The 21,539-nt window shown below is 35.3% G+C and overlaps 1 protein-coding gene across 1 annotated transcript in view; it reads right to left on the minus strand.

Moving 5' to 3' along the window:
• Positions 1-21,539, minus strand: part of LOC107656508 (tensin-2-like) — a 188,973-nt gene that overhangs the window by 45,297 nt on the left and 122,137 nt on the right. Inside the window, exon 3 of the mRNA XM_016444389.1 lies at positions 16,492-16,529. Within this exon, the coding sequence (XP_016299875.1) occupies positions 16,492-16,529 (38 nt within the window). The remainder of the gene's footprint in view (positions 1-16,491; positions 16,530-21,539) is intronic.

The raw sequence follows: 21,539 nt of genomic DNA on the forward strand, positions 1-21,539 counted from the left end.
AATTATTATACGCTATTAACCATTTTTCCATTTCCAGTCCTGATAATTAGTGTGGAAACAACTGGCTGGTGCTCCAGGTTAATTCTGAAAAATACAGCTCTTTGTGCTCCTAAAAATACAGACAATCATTTGTTTGGGCGTGACGTTGTGCAATCATGCCATCTAATCTTCATTTCTGATGGTGGTTTCCACGAAGCTAACAATTGAAGGTCTTTTTTCGGAGCGCACCATCCTATTGGAAAACATGTGCTGTTTTGTTTGGTGATATCAAAATAATTATACAGAAGACATCAGCTTCAAAGTGAGATGTCTGTTTGGAGCGTCCCTTACCAGATGTTGGTATGATGTGGGACGCAGAATCCAGCATTAATGACAAGCCTGACGAAAGAGGAGGAGAAGAGCAGAGGGAAAGCACAGCTATCCCCATCAAGCTAAATATTGGCCTTGTCCCAAATGCGGCACTTGATGCGGACTTTGCTTTTTAGCAAAACCTTTTGTCAATGTCTTACTCAAAAATACAATGTTAGGCACCTTTGTGGTAAACTACTACCAATCTATATAATTATTTCATATTATTTAAAAAAAAAAGGTTTGCTTAATTGAAGATCAATACATATTTCATGTATGCACTATTATTTCCTATTAGTGCTGACTAATGACTAGTCTGACTGGTGTTGGCTAGAATAATTAATAAACACGGTTCATCAGTCAGTACTTTTTACTTTTAATACTTAAGCACATTAAAAATAAAGTACTTTTGTAATTTTACTCAAATAAAATTGAAAAGGAGTAATATTTTATTAGAGTAAACCTCAGTAATTCAATGATCCAGTCGAAAAGAGCCAAGAACATCGGAACTTGAATGTGTGCACTAATTAGAAGTGAAATTACTAATTAGTCCACCACTGTTTATTTGAGTGTCTAGAAACTGAAATATTACTTAATTAAAAATAACTTGAAATAAAATAATTGTTAACAAATCAAATCAAATATTAAAAAAAAAAATATTGCATGAAATCACATTCAAAATCACATACATGATTGCAACCAATTTTAATTTTCATGTGCATGTGAATGAGATCACTGATACTTCAGCAAAACATTCAAAATAGGAGGACTAGCTTGAACAATTATGCATGCATATTTGCTTAGAAACAACAACAGAAACACGAACAAAGAATGCAGACCTGTCTTTAAAAAATCCCCTATTAGATGCTGGCATGTTATGAGTCTGACATATATCCTGTGTCCTGGATTTTATTATTTCTTTAATGATCCTCTCGGTGCTGCCTGTAATAAGCATTGTTATAAGTAACACTCAGGATGGTGTTTAATGTTTGCAGCTAGTGTAAGGGGAAAAAAATGCCAGGTCTAGTGTGGCACGAGAGCCCAAGAGGTGCCAAAACAAGAACCATTCCTCCAACCAGCGCACTACAGGAGAACATTCCCGTGATTCTGAGGAGGAACGTCCTGCTGGAACACGCAGGGGCCAATCAGTGCCCTGCAGAGAGGCAGGTGCGTCACCGCGTCGCTCATGCTCACATATGGAGCGCACATTCAACAAACTGTGAATTCCTCAAGCTCTCTTTAAGCTGCGGGTGGTAAGGATACAACATCACTACCAATCCCCACGTATGCTAAAGACATGAACTGATGATCATAACCTGTGTCAGCATATTTTAAGAACTGTATGAAGTTGTAGCTGCTGTGATTAATAAAACATGCTTGTATTTAAAGAGACAATTTCAAAATGAAAAATGACAAAATACAACACAAAAGAAGATTTTTTTTCTCTCTCTCAGGGGACTTATAACCACAACTTAAATGAAGAGTTGCAAGATAAAAATAAATATTTATTGATTTAATTAAACCTTTTAAGTTGCAAGGATTATTTTGATTGCCATAATAATGTTGATCATTACAACAGCGTAATATTATGTTTAATTTAAACTGTAAATTCAGCAATTCACTAATAAAATATAAAATAAAATATAATATATAAAATATAAAATATAAAATAAAAAATAATAAAATAAAATAAAATAAAATAATAAAATAAAATAATACAATAAATAAAATAAAATAAAATAAAATAAAATAAAAAATAAAAAATAAAATAAAATAAAATAAAATAAAATAAAAAATTAGCTGTAGTAACTTATAGAAATTGTCTTGAAAACTAAAATTTGGCAGTGGATTTCCCAGCATGTGTTGCATAGGACTGGATAATAAGAACAGTTATTTTGTGTTTTTAAGAAAATTCTGTCATCATTTATTTAACCTTATTAAGTTCCAAAACTGCATGACTTACAGACAAAACTGTATGAAGCTATTTATTTAGTTAGCTCCTTTTTAGTTAATACTACTACTACTACTACTAATAATAATAATAATTATTATTATTATTGACCTATTACCACAAATAAATAAATTACTACAAACTTAAATAAATGCATAGTCACAGGTTAAAAATTAATAATTTATTGATTTAATTAAACCATTTGATTTGTATTACTTTTGTTGACATAATTTAAATTATTTAATAATAATTGTAATTTAAAGTACAATAGTCTTAAATTAAATGTTATTTCATGCCTTTTTTTTTAGTAAAAGCAAAGACCTGTTAGTGTTACATGCCATTATGTTTCACATTTAAAGCTTAGTTTGTTTTATTATTGCAAAATAAGTTACATTTAGTGTGTGCTACGCTAGCCGTTCATTTGGACTGAAATAGACCAGATGAACTGGTTCCAGGGCCACCACTCAAACATGCTGAAATAATTAATGACAACTTACATTTTTGAGCAATTAACTTAAAAATGTGCATTTATTCTACAAATTAAGTTGTTCTAAGTCAATGTAGTTTGCTGGTTGAACATCATTTCATTAGAAGTTGTCGTAAACAGTTGCATTAATTTTTTTGAGCAAAAACATTTGTTTTTATAAAGTACAACGAAAGTCAAAGGACTCCAATGTTATGCTGACCCCATTTAGTTTCTTTTGTGTTGCACAGAAGAAAGAAAGTCATAGAAGTTCGGAACCTATAAATAATGAAAGAATGCTCATTTTTGGGTGAATTATCTCTTTAATGCATTGTTGGTGGACATGCATTGCGAAATGACTCCATACATGGAATGGAATTGTTTTTATGACTCTCAACAGAGTTTTTGTCCATGAAGACCAATTCAATGAGGTCACACGATATCAAGTCTACTCACAGTCAGGCTAACTGCAGGAACCCAACACTGCTCAAATCAACAGAATGTACACACATACATTCAGCAAAAACACACAGACTCACACACGCTGGCAGAGGGATGACTACGTCCACATATCAAGTTCCTACAGACACAGACAAGCCAACGAATGTCAAGCAATAGAAATACTCAACAGTTACAGCGTGAGAGAATGTTCTGGGTTGGAGCGCAGACAGGAACTTTAGTGCTGTGGCACTGCAAGAAAAAAATCCTGATGCATGACTGCTGATTTTTAGGTTCAGTAAAAAGCACCCTGAGCCAATGCTGTTATTTTAAACTTTCTGTAAAAAAAAAATAAATAAATTGATTTGATTTGATAATAAAAAGAAATGAGCTCCAAATCATCATATGTGACCCTGCACCACAAAACTAGCCATAAGGGTCCATTTTTTTAAATGAAGATTTATACATCATCTGAAAGCTGAATAAATAAGCTTTCCATTGATATATGGTTTGTTAGGATAGGACAATACCCTATTTGGCCGAGATACAACTATTTGAAAATCTGGAATCTGAGGGTGCAAAAAAAATCAAAATATTGAGAAAATCGCCTTTAAATTTGTCCAAATGAAGTCCTTAGCAATGCATATTACTAATCAAAAATTAAGTTTTGATATATTTACGGTAAGCAATGTACAAAATATCTTCATGGAACATGATCTTTACTTAATATCCTAATGATTTTTGGTGTAAAAAAAAAGTTTTGACCCATACAATGTATTGTTAATTGGCTATTGCTACAAATATACCCCAGCGATTTATGACTGATTTTGAGGTCCCAGGTCACATGTTAGAATGATTTCTGAAATATCATGTGACACTGAAGACTGGCGTAATGATGCTGAAAATTCAGCTTTGCATTAAAGGAATAAATTACATTAAAAAACATTAAAAATGTATTTTAAATTTCAATAATATTCCACATTACTGTACTTTTTTCTAAATGCCGCTTTGGTGAGCAACAATCAGAAAAGATGGTGAGAAAGATAATTTCAAAACAAAGAGAAGCATGTTGAAAACATGGCTAAACTACCCAAATAACATCACTGTATTCCTTTAGTACTCATTTACCCCTAATACAAATGTGTGTGCATGATGCCTTCCATCTCATGGTTCATAAGCATTGTTCTATGCAGACATTGCATGGGAATCATCTAAACTAATATGACTGGCTCTGGTCGTGTGGTATTAAATAAACACTCTCCATTCTCTCTAAATACTACCAGCTTGCTGCATCTTGTTACTAAAGAAAGAGTTTAAAGTTCTGACACATACCTCATAGCTGACATGCTATAATCCTGAAGGTCTAAAAGTTCTGCAGTGTGGACTCAGCTGTAGTGTTTCCAGCTGCAGTGGAGTCAAACACATTTTTATTCACATTTTTATTATAGATGGATGGATATCATACAAACACGCTGTGCAGAGTTTGGTGAATGAGTTAAATTGATGATGGATGGATGGATGGATGGATGGATGGATAGATATCATACAAACACGCTGTGCAGAGTTTGGTGAATGAGTTAAATTGATGATAGATAGATGGATGGATAGATAGATAGATAGATAGATAGATGGATAGATAGATAGAATTTATACAAACACGCTGTGCAGTCTGGTGAATGAGTTAAATTGAGAATTTTTTTTTTATTAAATACGTTTTTAAAAATCCTCTTACCCCAGTTTGTACAATAATAGTGTACTGTTCAGACACACACCCGCCTGAACTCCACCCAACAGAGCAACTCATAATACATACTAATATCCCTCATGGCAGTGGCAATGTCACGATACAATCTGTTTCTAATAAAACATATCATTTGTGTCTCTCTGTGTTTCCAGCATGTGTATTCTCTTCTCCTCTTCTGCTCTTCCTCCAGGGACTAATGGCTCTTGCTGCTTCTCACTTGGCCTGCTGTTTACATATTTTCAATACTGTCTTGATTACTCCATCTCAACCAGTTTGGGTGTTGCTGTTTGTTTTCCCAACTGTATCTATGCCTGCAGCGCTGAGAATTGAGTAGGAAGAGGAGCACATAAATCATGAATGATGAGTAATCATACTCCACCATCTGACTGGTAATGCCCAGACATACTCACGCTTTTTGGCTTATGCTGGGATTGTAGGCGCAATCTGTATGAAAACACTTAACCAGAACAAATGAACCTCTAGGGTGCATGTGATGCTCAGAAGTGTGCAACACCCTCAGTGGCTTACCTTCTCTTTGCATGTCCTCTCAAACAGTGAGCGATTGCCTTTGGAGCTAAAGTGTGCTTCATTAAGTACTGTATATTTTAAAGGCACCAAAAAATGAAAAATGAACAAAAGAACTCACGTGGAACAATCTAATTTCAGTTCAAAAGCACATAGTTGATTAGAGTGTCAAGCAAAATCATACTGAGATTATAAAATCATAGCGAGACAAATATAGCAATTTTGAAGTGATTAACAGGTAACACTTTACAATAAGGTCTCTTTTGTTCATGCATTTGCTAACAAACTAACAACAAGCAATAAATGCCATATGTAATATTTTATTTCATTATTATTTATTCATTTATTATATTTTTATTATTTTAATAATAAATAGTGATAGTGATAGTGATAGACTAAGAGCTGCAGTTCCTGCAAAATATTTCTGCTCAAAATTCAGAACCTGAATCTCATTTTACTCAAATAACGGTTAAAGAATCCCATATAATCCACACAAATGTACTTTCATTATCCAGACAACTCATTCATCGTGTCCCGTGACAAAGGGGTGCAGGGGTCAAAGCTTGTGTACCATCATAATCCCTATATAAATGTATACAAGACGTCTCAAGTTCATATATAGCATACATAATACTGTAGATGAGAGAGAGTTGAAATCATGAAACATTGTGAGATCACATTCTCTTAAAGCTAAAACCACACACAATATTCAAAACAAATTTCCTGTTAAGGCAGACATCACCAAGTCCATCCAAAAACACCACGTTTATCCATGATATAATATATTTTTCTTTATTTTTTTTTTATATTATATATTTTTTCTTACATGTATTTTTTTTTTTTCAGTTGAAATTGATTGTTCAGATTTTTCATGCTTTCAGCTATCAATAAGACTGCAGTATTCTGTGCTCTATTTAAACCTGCATATCCCATCTGGACGCGCTCATAACTAAACATGTCATATGATGCAAGCTCTGGTGTTTTTTGTCAGCAAGTTATGCTTTTCGTTTATGCTTTTAGTGACATTTTAATAAATTACCAATGTAGCAATAACACTTTGGAGTAATGATGCATAATGAATCAGACTTTTGAATCGATTCATTAAAATGGACAGTTTGCACTGATTCACAAAAATGAATCAAATGAATTTACTTTAAATGCAAATAAAACTAGTCTAAATATATGTTCTCAAATGTCCAAACAAAAAAGTGCATTAAAATCATTGTGATATTCAGGACACTGCTTTGTGAAAACAAAGTTGTTTCTTTCAAAGCTATATACAGTGCATGACCTATGACCTTTAATTTAAAGGGGTCATATGATGCGATTTCAATTTTTCCTTTTTCTTTGGAGTGTTACAAGCTCTTGGTGCATAAAGAAGATCTGTAAAGTTGCAAAGACTAAAGTCTCAAATCCAAAGAGATATTCTTTATAAAAGTTAAGAGTCAGCCACGCCTACCTAAAACGGCTCGTTCTAACACGCCTCCACATATCTAGGTCACTATGTGGGAAGATTTGCATAATGCCGCCCAAATGTGCACGCAAAGAAAGAAGGCGTAACTTTTATTCTCGCTGTAGTATTGTTGTTTCCGCCGCCATGTCGTAAAGACGCTCAAAATACTGTTCTTTTTAGCAGCATCATATGACCCCTTTAATCAAACATTGCATTAGTCAAGTAATCAAGACTTTGGGTTCATATGCTTTGAATCATTATATAATATTCTCACTCCTCTACTTCCCTGTCGAATGGCCACTATCACATAACCTCTCGGCTTCAATCTCGTTCAATTTCTCTCTATAAATCTCCGGAAATCTTATTCCTGTCCCAAAGAGCACATGGGAGTCCACTTCCTTCAAGAGACGTCTCACTCGTCAACAGCACTGAACATCAAATGCTTCAATCTGTCATTGACTTCACAATCTGTTTACCTTCCATAATTAGAGTCACAAAGGCTTGTTGTTGTGCAGGATCAGAACATCAGAAGAGAGCTGGATGTGAACGGCTCAATTATAGTCGATGGGCACACCCTAAAATCAAGAAGCCCGTGTGAAGGCATTGTTTTCAGCAGAAGAAGGCTGGAGCCGCTCCGCAGTGCTGAGGACGTGCAAAACCTGACAAATACAGATGATAATCAAAGGCTGGGAGCTGAGCCAGAGAGGAGGGACTCAAGAGCAAACAAGAGGAAAGCAGTGGAGTCTCAGGGATGAAACCCTCTTGCTTTGCCCTCTGCGTCTGGGAGTAGTAGAAAACCTTTAGAACATCTTGAAGAACATCCTGGCAACCACCCAGTACACACTAGTAATTGCAGCAGCAAGTTTGGTACAGGCAATCACCGCTCACATTTTTCATAAAATGTAAGTCATTATTATTTTGGACCGCACTCAAGAGAAATAAACCTTTTCAAATATAATGACTATGTCCCAAAAATTAGAGGGGGGCAATTTAGCAATTTCTGAAAGTGGGGGTCATGTCCTTCTGCCAAGCTCATCTCCATGCCAAACCCAGAGTCTAGCAGCACCCCACAGCGCTATACAACCACTCTACCCAAAACATCTCTATTACATACCAGACATAAATCATCCTTAATGACAAACTAGTCTCTCTGAAGTAAGTCCCCAGAACGGGAGACAGACCACTGGATATGAAATGATGCTGAAAGGCCCTGCCAGGGTGCAGCTTGCAACCCTTCTGTGCTTGCATATGAAGTGATGGACTGCGTTGTAGCGGCATAAGCTGACTAGGGGTAAGAAACAGCAAACCACTTCTAAAATAAAGCTTGCTGCAGGACCGTATCCAAATGAGGCATGACAATCCGCGGCTTACTGCATGGCCACAGGCTCGTATAGCAGCTAGCAAATACTCAGCATGTGTTCAGCATTAACAAAGCCATTGTAAAAATTTGAGATGCACCGATCGATCGGCCAGGGATCGGAATCGGCCGATTTTTCTCATGATCGGCCTGGATCGGTGACCGGCCAATCAGTCTCACTTCTTTCCGATTCCGAGCCGATCCGTTTTGTTACCACAGACTCTCACACATGTCTCATTCGCTCCGGTTAAATAGTGCTTGTATTGTGCGTTATTTTAGTCATTCCCGCAGGTTTCGCGCTTATACCAAAAGCGCGCACACCACCACTGATCTATATTAGTGGATCGCACAAGCCGCACTCAGTCTCAAACAGCTTGTGAGCCACAAATACCAAAATGAGTGGCTAACTGCGAAAATTAAAATTATGTCAAAATGCCCGTCTTGGCGATTATCCAGTTAAACACAGTCAGTTTTGGAACGTTAAATAGTTGAGAAAGAGAACGCATGTTGTGTAACAGTATATTGGGTCCGTGGATAAACTCTTACAGGGACTGCAGTCCAATATTCCTGCTGCTGTCTGTCATGTTAATCAAAGAACAAAAGACAAAGAAAATCACTTTCTGCTCTTGACTCCATACGTTTTATAACTTTAATGGAAAGCATTAATCTGTATTTAATTTTTTCAATGAAGACTACAGAAATTAAAAATGTAAAAACTTACTTAACCTGAAAAACTTAGTTTCATAGCTCTCTTTATTCTATTGCATTTATTTGTGCTGTTGTTTGCAATTTTTGTATTTATTCATGAAAATAAAACTTATTAGATGTTTGTTTGTATATGCTGTCAATTATAGTTCTTAGAAAGAAAATCGGAATCGGCAAAAATCGGTATCGGCAGATCACACTAACAAAAAATCGGAAATCGGAATCGGCCAAGAAAATTGCAATCAGTGCATCTCTAGTAAAAATGGGTCACAGAGTAAGACTAGGCGGTATAGAAATGTGTCAACCGGTAGAGAATTTGCTAAATACTAACACTGAACTCCATAGGAATCATCCTGTAATCATTACAAAACCTAATGTGAGAAATAAGAATGGCAAAACCTATAGAGTGCAAGTAAATCTTTATCAATTGTCTAAAGTCTTTGTTAAACAGCAGCACTACCCTTACCTGGTACCGGAAAGTTTGTAGAACAATATTTAACTGATGATAAAAGTCCTATTCCTTAATTTCCGAATGCGTGGCAGTGTATTTTGGTACTAAACAACCGCTTTAGCAGCGCCGTAAAATGTTATGGGGAGGAGAGTGTGTGTACAGGAGATCCTGCTGTTCAGAAGCCCAGAACACACACACTTCCTGTCAACCACACCTCAATCAGACTTGAAACTTCATGAGCACATACCCTTACTTTTAGCAGATAATATATACACACTCATATACATACACTTACATAGAATCTATCTTCCTCTTCCTCACATACACAACATTATATGCATAATATTATAAGACAAATGAACCACATACATTACTCTGCCAAGTGACACTCAGAGTTGTGCATTATTCAGAACTGAATCAGGAATTCACTTTAAATTCTTGAATTTGAATTGAATTTAACAGGATTCAGAATTGCAACTTTAATTAAACTGAATTAAAATAAAATGTATGCAACTACATTTTTAACTAGAAAAGCAAATGCTGAATGTTGGCTTGACATTCAAATAAGTTTAAACTTTAAAACTTAAACTTAAATGTTAAAATAAATTTTAAAAGCATTTAGATTTGAACAGATAGATTTTTAATATTATATATAATATATAATAATATAATAATATAATATATATATTATATATTATATATATATATATAACAATATAAAATATTAAATATGATTAAACAACTACATTTGTATTTAAATATTTCATCAAATTTAATTAATTATTTTTTGTGGATCAGGGTAGAAGAACACTTTATTTTTCAGAATGCATTACCCGTATTGATCTTATTTGAATTGCAATTCAGTAAATTCCTCTTTCTGTCATTTCAATTTAACTTCTAATTCAACTTGGTGTAGCCAATTTAACTCAAATTCCGTGGTGGCATAAGATAAGATATAGGGATGCAACAATACCATTTTTTTCAGAACCGATCCCGAAAATTCTGAGTATCTGTCGATACCAATCTGATCCAATACCAGCTCAGTTTTTTTTTTTTTTTAATCAATGTAGAATTTCTATAATTCTGTTTAATCATGATAATTAAATGATTATGATAATGTAATGTTATAATCACAGACACTTGTAGGAGTGGCCTCGTTTTAACTTAAACTGGTAATAACATCCTAACTGTTCTGTTTTCAGTTAATTAGTTGTGCTGAAAAATCCAATCACTGGCTTTGTCATAATGGATGCCCCAGCTGAAAGCCACAGAACAATGGATAGCTGTGAGCAAGGAAAGAGATGATGGGAAATCATTGCGGTCAGTGCACTTTGTTTAAACATATCAAGGACACGAGTCACAAATCTGGCAATGCACCTGCTAAATAAGCGAGAGGAACTCATCCATGCACATGTGCAGCTCAGTCAGGAACCATATGGGCTTCACACCAGTGTTCAACGGATGGGGTGGAGCGCCGCTTTTCCTGTTCAAGGGGAAAACACCCCAGACCAGCTCCCCATGACCAAACCCAGGTCTGAGTCACCCAGTGTATACTTCTTGGCTAGCAGGGGACGCAGATTTTGGAAGAGGACCCATAATTGTTCTGTCCGCACTTAGTTCCTCTATTTGTCCTCAATTGAGACCTTTACACCTTTAAAAGCTCTGTAGGGTAAGCACAGTAAGAACTAGAGATCGTTTGAGGTGGAAAAACATGCTCCCGGGCAGCCAAATCCAGGAAGCCATTGGCTCCTATCACAACTCCAGCCCGTCTGACCAATTCAGGAGCAAAATTGCACTCCTCGAGTGGTTAAAAAAATAAACACGGTAAGGTTATAAGTCTCTTGCTAGCAGCCAGTCAGTCCTCCAGCTGAAACCAAGAAACATTGAGATGAGGAAATGAGGTGAAGCGTCGTAAAAGACAATGCTGTGTTTTCAGAGTCTCACGCCAGGACTAACAATGTGCTATGATCTTAAAAGGTTTTTTTAAAAAGTGGGAAAGAAAAAGAATGCTTAGCTGTTTAAGAAAAAGGTTATTTATGGTGGTCAGAGGTAGTTCATTTTCTCACACTGACTCCCTAGGAGCTGGACTAAACATTACTCATGCTGTTCCCTTCCAGCAAAGTCCTTAACCCAAAACCCAACGCACAAGTCAAAAGCATTGTCTGCGTTAAAGTAGACACAAATACTTGGCCAATGCATCTTAACGCTAATTTTAGCACTACTGTTGTGCTAATAACCTCAATACTCAAGGGGGTTTGTCAAACGCCAAAGTACCATCAAATGTTGCAAGAAAAAGGATGTATAAGTCAGTAAATTTGAGGGTGCACTTACTTTTTACAGCTTCCTTACTCTGTCTTGTTAGTTTAGTCAGATTGTATTTGTCTATAATTGTGACTTGGATGATGATCAGACCACATTTTATGAGTAATCAGTGGGAATCTATTTAATTCCAAAGGGTTCACAAACTTTTGCTTGCAACTGTAGACATGTCAACTGCTCACCACGATTCCCTTCAAAATGCTACTCCACAATAAAAGTAGCTGATCTGAAAGATACAACTGACTGTATATTCTTAAAAACAGAGGTTTCAAAAGGTTCCAAAATGGTTTTTCGCAACTATGGCATGGAAGTACATTTTTGGGTTTCCCAAAAGAACCTTTCAGTGAACAGTTCTTAAAAGAACCACTTTTCTTAGCATGAAGAACATTTGCATAATCTAAATAACCTTTTTCCACTATAAAGAACCTTTTGTTGAATGGAAAGATTCCATGGATGTTCAAGGTTCTACATGGAACCATAGATGCCAATAAAGAACCTTTATTTTTTTTTAAATGGCCAACTGCCAGTCCACATAGGTTACTAACATGAAGCCATGATTTAGCTATGTGTGTTCAAAGACATTCAGAGTAAGTAGGAGGCAAAGACATTTCAGACTCTATATATAGTATTCAAAGGATCTGGAAAGACCAGCTGGAACGCAAACAACGACATCAGAGCATAGACATTCTATAGCAATCATATATTACCAAATACGGATGTATAGTTCAATAGACCAAAATGACTAATAGCTTTATCTCCTGGTCGGTACAAAGGCAGTCTAGGGTATTTGCAGCTGCAGCTCCATAGGTTGAGTAGGAAGTTTTTCTTACACATAGTGATCATATTTCTCATTGCCAACGTAAACAAGCATTTCAGGGGCCCAAGTTAAAGCTGATGTGTATATTTTTCTAAAGAACACTTTCTCCTATTAGAATAAAGTTTAGCGAATGATTTATTGACTCATTCATAACACAAGAAACCTACAGACAAGATAACTAAATAATTAACGTGAACTGATTCAAAAGATTTGAGTCACTGAACAAAGTTGATTGAATCAATTATTGACTCACTCAACACAAGAAACCTGCAGAAAAGGTAACCAAGCGAATGAACAAATCTTATTAATGAACTGATTCAAAAGATTCAACTCACTGAATGGCGAGTGAATGGTTTGAGTCATTCATAACATGCGCAAAAAAAAAACAGCTGAGAAGGTAATTCAACAAATCAATCAACAAATCTTATTAGTGAACTGATTCAAACGATTCAACTCACTGAAATGCAAAAACCTACAGAAAAGGTCACTAAAATGAATATATCTTTTCATAACACAAGAAACCTACAGACAAGATAACTAAATAATTAACGTGAACTGATTCAAAAGATTTGAGTCACTGAACAAAGTTGACTGAATTCATCATTGACTCACTCAACACAAGAAACCTGCAGAAAAGGTAACCAAGCGAATCAATGAACAAATCGTATTAACGAACTGATTCAAAAGATTTAACTCACTGAATGGTGAGCGAATGGTTTGAGTCATTCATAACATGCACACAAAAAAAACTGAGGAGAAGGTAATTCAACAAATCTTTTTGGTTAATTGATTCAAAATATTTGAGTCACTGAACAAAGGCTCATTTCAAGAAGAAACCTGAAGAAAAAAAGTTGCTAAACAAATCAATGAAGCGTAACTAAATGAATAAACAAACAAATCTTTTTGTTGAACTGACTGAAGATTTGAGACACTGAATAAAGCTCAGTGATTGATTCAATGCCTCACTGAGATGAATCAAAATCTCCACCACGAGTCATTATTTTTGCAATTCCCATGACACCAATTGTACACAGGAATGAAACATTTCACCTTTAAGAAACGTGTCAGACTACACAATAAAGCCACATCTGACATCTTTGACTAGATGTTTTCTCACGCCTTTTAATTCACACTGATTTCCTCTGGCATTTCCAGTAATTGCCCTCTTCAGCATGCTGACTCTCCCTGCAGTGAACTGGCACCGTACACACGTGCTCGCCACCGGCGTCTCACATTAGCTCTCTACAGCTCATGGCTGGCCTTTGAGTCTAATGATTAATTTACTCTCCCACTTAACCTCACTTGCCTATATTTACAATCACCCAGAGACTGTAACTTCATTTTCCAGCCTTTGGAATTCAAATCAAGTCCAGTCTCGCGGACGTGCCTAAACTCGTCCAAGCCCGTGTGCAATGAACCCGCTGTGAACCGCTGCAGTCATTTCCGACCCCTTGTGAAACCAGGCTAAGCTGTCGACAGAAATGAGCAATCGTAATGAGAGAAGAAGAGACGTTGGAGAAGGTGGATTTGTTGTGATTGGAGCTGTCTGACCTGCACAACCTTCTGTTATCTAAGACACATTTATGATGCGAGTCATTCTTCAGGTTGAAATTTGTCCCAGCTCTCTTAGCTGCCAAAAGACCCATTCTTAACAAGTATTTTTATCTACTTTTCCAGTAAAAATATCTACAAATCCTTCAAATAGATACACTGACATGAGAAGCAACACAGAATAAGACTGTATTTTGTGTGTATGAGTGTATTTTGTCTTACTGCAACTGTCAGATACTGTATTTTAAGTTAAAAACAACTGTAAAAAAACTATGAAAATAAGTCCTAATATTCTAAGCAATGTTGTTTCTCAAGTAAATTTATCTTGACTTATGGCATTTTAGATGTTTTTACTGGAAAACAAGAAAAAAAAATTTTAAACAACAAAATATCAATGTTTCTGGTCAACATTCTAGTCATTATGTGTATTTTAGGTGGAGGATTCTTTAGCATGTGTCTGTTAGCAATGTCATATTTGTGTTCATGTGCCATTTGTCTTGTTTCTTCCAACATTTCTCAGAGCAGAGCCAGTTAGCCGCCAAGTCTGGACAGTGCAAATGGTCTGAACATTTGTTTTTTGTGGCAGAGGTTAGACAGCAGCCACATCTTATCTAAATATGGACGTGGAGATTTATGGAATAGCATGTCGGTGTGGAAAATGTCCATCTGACAAGGGCTTGAATTATATAAATTGCTTGGATTTGTATTGGGATGTCAACATGAAATTAAAATTGACCCTATTCATTTTTATAATGCACAATCCTAGACTTACTGGGACAATTTGCTGTACCTTATTTTTATTTTTTTAAAGTCAATACAAGTATAATCTTTCATTTAAAAAAAAAGACGTTCTTTTTACTATTACTCAGGGGTCTAACGAGGACGTACATCGTGAGCTTAAGTGGTGAATAAAATCAATTAAAATAGCACATTGGGGAGGCTTAATTGGAATAAAATAAAATAAAATAAAATAAATAAAAATTAAATAATTTAAAATTAAATTAAATAAAATTAAATAAAAATTATATAATTTAAAATTAAATTACATTTAATTTAATTTTAAATTACATTTTAAAAAGTAAAAACTTTTTATTTACAGTTTCAGAAGAGAGGTTTCTTTACTTTGCAGGGTTCTTTTTTGCAGTTCATACAGCTTTTCACATTGACTTTTAAGTAATTTCTGTAATAAAAACGGGAGGAATCCAAAGGCCAGCTCTGCATTGACCATTGTCATTTTCATCTTTTATCTAATGACAGGAAACTAATTGCATCCATTCTTGGATGATTTGGTCGGAAATTCCTCAGTGATTCTGGCGAGGGAAGTTGTTACACGTCTCTAAACAGATCTGGAGCATTTTTTTAGCCTTAATCGCAGTTTAATCAAGGGAGCTTCAGGGTGTCAAAGCTGTCCTCCCAAATCAGACGCAATCTATCAAACAAAAAACCCGTCCTGCTGCTTTTTTTTCTTTTCTTTTTTCCTTGATGATCTCAAAGAGAAGATGATCCCTGCAAGACATCCTGTCGTTTCTACAAACCACACAGCTAAATGCTCAAGTGTTTCTGAACGCCAGTGAACACTGATCTGCAAAGCAAACTCGGAGCTCCAAAAAAACAAGCACCCCTTCGCACCTCTGGAATTTCCTGTGGGTGCAAAAAAGTGGCACAGCAGTAGGTAGCACACACACACACACATTACCAATATACACAATAATAGCTGCCATATGGAGCTCAGAGATGATGGAGAGGAGTAATCAGCGGCTCTGTTCCAAAACCTAGTGAGCTGCCTACATAGGCTGCATTTTAAGGCACCTCTTAAACATAATTGTTCCAAAAGTGTTTTTTTTTTTCAGTGATGCCATAGAAGAACCATATGGGGTTCTCTAAAGAACCTTTCGGTGAACAGTTCTTGAAAGAATCTTTTTCCACTCTCAAAACACCCTTCAAAATGGGACTATCATACAGGAAAGGTTGAGGGGCTTCATTTTAGGGAGGGTATTCTAGAACAAGGAACGAGTTGGCCAAGCCAAACATGTCCTGGGACAGCATGCAGTTGTTTTTTTTAGATTCCAGAGTTAGCCAATACCCTTCCTCTACCAGAGGGGCTTGTCCACTATCAAGGAAAAAAATGTCCTCTGTGATAAGATTTGTTTGGTTTCCAGACTGAAATGTGATGGTGGATTTGACAAAAGGAGCCTAACCTGTACAAGCAGACACAACCATTTAGGGAAGTTCTGAAGGCTCACAACCTTGTTCTCAGTCTCTCACAAAACAATTTCAGTGTTACAGACATTCATTTATATGCAAAACCTGTTAAAAAGAAACTTTTTCGAGTGTCTAATATAACAAATCAAGCATGCTTTGTTTCTTACCTTAACCTCACATTTCCTGTGGCAGGCTAACCGGCAAACTGCAGAGACAAAGAAAAAAAAAACAAGCCATTATTTTTACACATAATTTATCAATTCAATTGTGCATTTTAGAAACTTTGTTTACTATTACTTAGGGGTGTAATTAGGATTGAAGTAAATTGTGGGCTTTCTTCAGCAAAACAAAACAAAATAAAATACTTCAAATATTATAATTATTGTAATTACATTACTGAGAGGCCTAACTAGGATGTAAGTATTAAACACATTGTGGGATTGGACAAAACAAACCAAAACAAAAAACAAACATTCACTTCAGAAGAGATGTTTTCTTTTAACATGTTCTTTCTCATCTTTTTGCACTGCAAAACTGGTTTACTCTGTTCTCTCTGTCAAATAACATTTGTCATCAGAAACTTGACATTACCCAGCACCATTCACATCAGACTCTCACATCCCACCTTTCTGTTCGCCAAAGTGGTTGAGCTCAGGCAGGGCCGCAACTACCATAGACACTGAGAAGGACACGTTCCCCACAAGATCATTCAGGTTAGTGGTTGATCATTATGGGTTTTCAATGAACATTGTCTGTGATTCATGTGGAAAAAGCCTTCAGACGTTTATGACTGATGTAAAGCTGCCTGACACAACAAACGTTGTTTGCCAAAACCAGTTTTTCTCTCTGTTTATATTAGGGCTGCACGATTGTGACAAAAATCATAATTGTCGATTATTCCCTTGAAATTGTAATTGCAATTATTAATTACGATTATCACAATTTACATTGAATGATGTTTATACCATTTTTTTATGCAACTGCATGCCGTATTTTTATATGAAAATAATCAAGCTGAAAACACTCTAACTGAAAAACTTTTAGTGCTTTTCTATAGTATTAAGCCTCAAATGTCAACTAAACATCGGATTGGTTTCTTCTTAAAATTATAGTAAAAATATGAATGGTATTATAATGTTATACTAAAACTAAAATTAAAATAATGGGAAAAACCTTTAAGATAATATGTAGAAAGAAAAAAAACGCATCTTAAGCGTGCAGAATAAAATACGTGGACTTTGAACGATTAATTGCCGCTTTAAAAGATTACGTAATTGTGGCATCCATAATTGTAATCGCGATTAATTGTGCAGCCCTGGTTTATATTATCATTTCTGGACAGAGTCATAGACCACCAGTGAAGAAAACTGGATGAGACTTCTACTGAGCTATTCTTCAGCAAATATTTGCAATAAACAGTGTAGTACATTCACAACTGTTAATATTGTGGTCTTGTATTGTCAGATCTTATGATAATTCACTGTTATGTAAACTTTAGCTTGCTAAATTCACACTGTGACAATTTATCAGACAAAATACTTACAAAAGCTCTATTTTTATGGGATTTGTTTTTTCCTCAGAAGGTTAGAAAAATGTTGTTTTGCAGATTTACATATTTTCAGTCAAGTCCAAACCAGTTTTTACTACCCAATTTTGGTAAATTACAGAACATCTACCATCTTCATTATTTGGATCTTGATGGTTTGAGGACTAGCTGCTGGCATATAACCTGAATTTTATAAATGAATGAATGAATGAATGAATGAATGAAAAGTATAACAAATAAATAAAATAAAATGTAATAAATAATAATTAAAAAGCATAAATAAAATGTATTTATGTAAATATAATTTATCTTTCTAGAATTTTCTTTCTAGTAAAATAAGTGTAAAATTATAAAATGAATGAATTGCATGGCAAATTACCCACATCCAGACAATTTGCATTTCCATTTTAGCAATATATTCCAAATCAATCAGTATTATTCAATGAAATCAAATCTGTACTCAATTATTTGTTACTCAAATGTCATTTAGAAAACTGATCCAGTTGAAATAGTCTTACAGATTCACAGAGTATCTGTGGGGCCCAGAGAACATAAAGAACCTCCTATCCGAGCCCATTCCAATCCACCTCATACAGGTACAGCACCCAAACGCTCCTGCGCTTCTTACACAGAGCCCACTCTGTTCCCCGTGTCTGACCTGCCATTCCACAGAGAGGGGCGGAGCCTAAACAACAGAGGGTCTACACACAACCAGGGTTTTTTTAGTCACTAAGGTGAAGAAATGTCTCCAAAGCCACACCTAATGTCTCTCAAACTCCTCTAATGGCAGAGAGAGACAACTACAACTTTTTTATGTCTTTGTGTCTCTTTTTTAAAACCTAGTGAGCTATGAGTTTATATCTCACAATTCTGTGTTTGTCTCTCGCAGTTCTGATTTTTTTTCTCAGAATTGCAAGAAAAATGTCTGAAATAGAAGATATAAACTCAGACTTACGAGAAAAAAAAAAAAAGAGAAGCAGTAAGTTGTTAGACATTTATTTTTTAACAACATATCTTGTAAAAATAATGTTTATTTTTCTTACTTTTTATTTTTTAATCTAACTTTTTTATCGAAACATAGTGAGGTTTAAAGAGTTTATTTATGATGTTAAAACAGAATTAAAATCCTTCAAATATTAAAATCTCAACTGCAAAACAATTAAAATCATCGGTATTGATGCATACTCATATACTGTATCAATACTGTCTTACACAATTTTGCAACTCAAACTAATTTTTCTTGTTCTAAAGATAAAGAAACATTAAGATTAAGAACATGTTTTTGCATTTCATAAGTGAACGATTTAGGATATTCTAGCAACAAAAATGTTATCTTAATCAACATTTTTGTGTTATTTAACATTATTAATATTTGAGCAGCAAAACCGTATAAGACATCAAACAGTACAATCTTGCAGTAAGGGCTAGGGTTAGGTTAGTAAGACCGTACTCTGGGAACGTGCCTATACGTCCTTGAAATGCTCCCTATGTAGGCAGCTCACTATGTTTTAGAATAGAACCCATCTTCCTCCTCGGCCCTCTATTACCCTCTTTTGAAATCCAGGTCACAGCATGAAAACACCGGACTGGAGGCTCCTACTACTCACAAATTCCCTCAATCCCAGATGAAACCTTTAAGAGTGTGAATCTAAAGTGCTTTGGGAACATCCAGAATTTCAAAGAGTTTAAAAATATGTTCTTATTCTGGAGCAGACTGTACCTTATGCAATATTGCCTTTTTTCTGTCTTGGCTCACATTTTTCTGTGCATACATTATATTTGCAGTGTTTATTTTCTTAACTCATTGGTTTAGTCTTTGAGAAAAGTAGTGAATGTCTCAACAGGGTAAAATTGACCATGGGAGCCTTTCAGGAGTCATAGAAAAAAAAACAAAATAAAAATGTATTTTGGCTTCAGGTCCACATAGTTATTGGCTTTTTCATTTCAGCATATTTTCGTTAGCATGTGATCCTCCTGTTTGGGAGTGTGTCGGATGTGAGACAGTTGATGAGTGTTTCATTCTGGTGTGGCTTAGTGGTTGAAAATCTGGACTAGTTATGCAAAAGGGCTGCAGGTTATTCAAAGTGACTCACAAGGTGTGCATTCATCACTTTGTCAGGTTGTGTGTTCCCTGGGAATCAAACCCACGACCTTGGCATTGCTAGCGCCATGCTCTAATAGTTACAGAGCTACAGGAACATCTACCCCAGAAAAAGGTGATTCATGAGCTGCCATCATTGAGAGCAAAGCACTTAACCCCAGATTGCACCAGAGGACTGTACCTGTAAAACAAAGTAAAAAAGCAAAAAGAGGCCATGCTTTACAGTGATTCTGCATGTGTAAGAGGTGTTCATCTGTAATGTCACCAATGGTGAATAAGTAAAATGCATTTATAATTAAATAAATCAGCATAAAAACCAAAACATACATTTGAGAGAAATGGGCACTGAGATGTTCTAAAGCATTCAGATATCTTTAGCTGCATCATAATTGTGTTTTGAAGGCTCAGTCCCATCTTCTAACTGACTATCTGATGCATACTGCGCACAAAAATGACAAGAGCCACCAGAAATCACTAGCTCCAATCTGAGTGGCAGCTGGTACATATCTTATGGGAGTCAGAAAGTCCATCAGAGTCCACCTAGAGAAGGACAATTCATGTTTATCAAGGTACCAAGTTGATGAAATGAGCAGCAGTGAAGAAAATTAAAAATGACTGGATTTGACAACATTTACCACGTTAGTTGTATTAATTCTTCAAAATGTGGTTAAGAAGATAGAGTTTTATTTGAGATACTTAGTAGCCAGTAAACTATATATTGTGAAACAATTGGTATGGGATTTTCTTTGAAACAATTTTCATGCAAAACAATTGCTAGTAATTTCACAAATAATTAAAAACGTCAAGTGTAACAATAAGCTAAAGGTGAAATTTTGAAGTAGAAAGACTAGAATAGTATTTTCTTGTACTTACCTCAATAATCTTTTACAATTTCAAAAAACGAATTACAATGTACACAAGCAGTACAATTTATATTATTCTTTGAGTGTCTATAAAATACTATACTTAATACTTCTAAACCAAAACACTGTAAAAAAAAAAAATAAATAAATAAAAAATTAACTATATAAAACAAAGATTATTGGAGCAAGTTTTTCTACTTCAAAATTCTACATTCATTTTCTTTGTAATTATTTGATCACACAGATACAGATTTTACAGCGATTTATGGTTAAAAACGGTTTCAGTCATTTTTCAGTGCATTTCTGCTAGTTCCTTCACAGTCGTGCAATTGTTTTAAAGGGGTCATATGATGCGATTTCAATTTTTCCTTTCTCTTTGGAGTGTTACAAGCTCTTGGTGCATAAAGAAGATCTGTAAAGTTGCAAAGACTAAAGTCTCAAATCCAAAGAGATATTCTTTATAAAATTTAAGAGTCAACCACGCCTACCTAAAATGGCTCGTTCTAACACGCCCCCACATATCTATGTCACGATGTGGGAAGATTTGCATAACGCCACCCAAATGTGCACGCAAAGAAAGAAGGCGTAACTTTTATTCTCGCTGTAGTATTGTTGTTGGCGCCGCCGCCATGTCGTGAAGGAGCTGCGTGTTTCGTTGTGAAAGCGAAACTACTTTGTTTGGCCTTCCAAAAGAGGGCGATATCC

This window comes from Sinocyclocheilus anshuiensis, unplaced genomic scaffold, assembly GCF_001515605.1.
Source record: "Sinocyclocheilus anshuiensis isolate Anshui unplaced genomic scaffold, SAMN03320099.WGS_v1.1 scaffold1473, whole genome shotgun sequence".
Taxonomy (NCBI): domain Eukaryota; kingdom Metazoa; phylum Chordata; class Actinopteri; order Cypriniformes; family Cyprinidae; genus Sinocyclocheilus; species Sinocyclocheilus anshuiensis.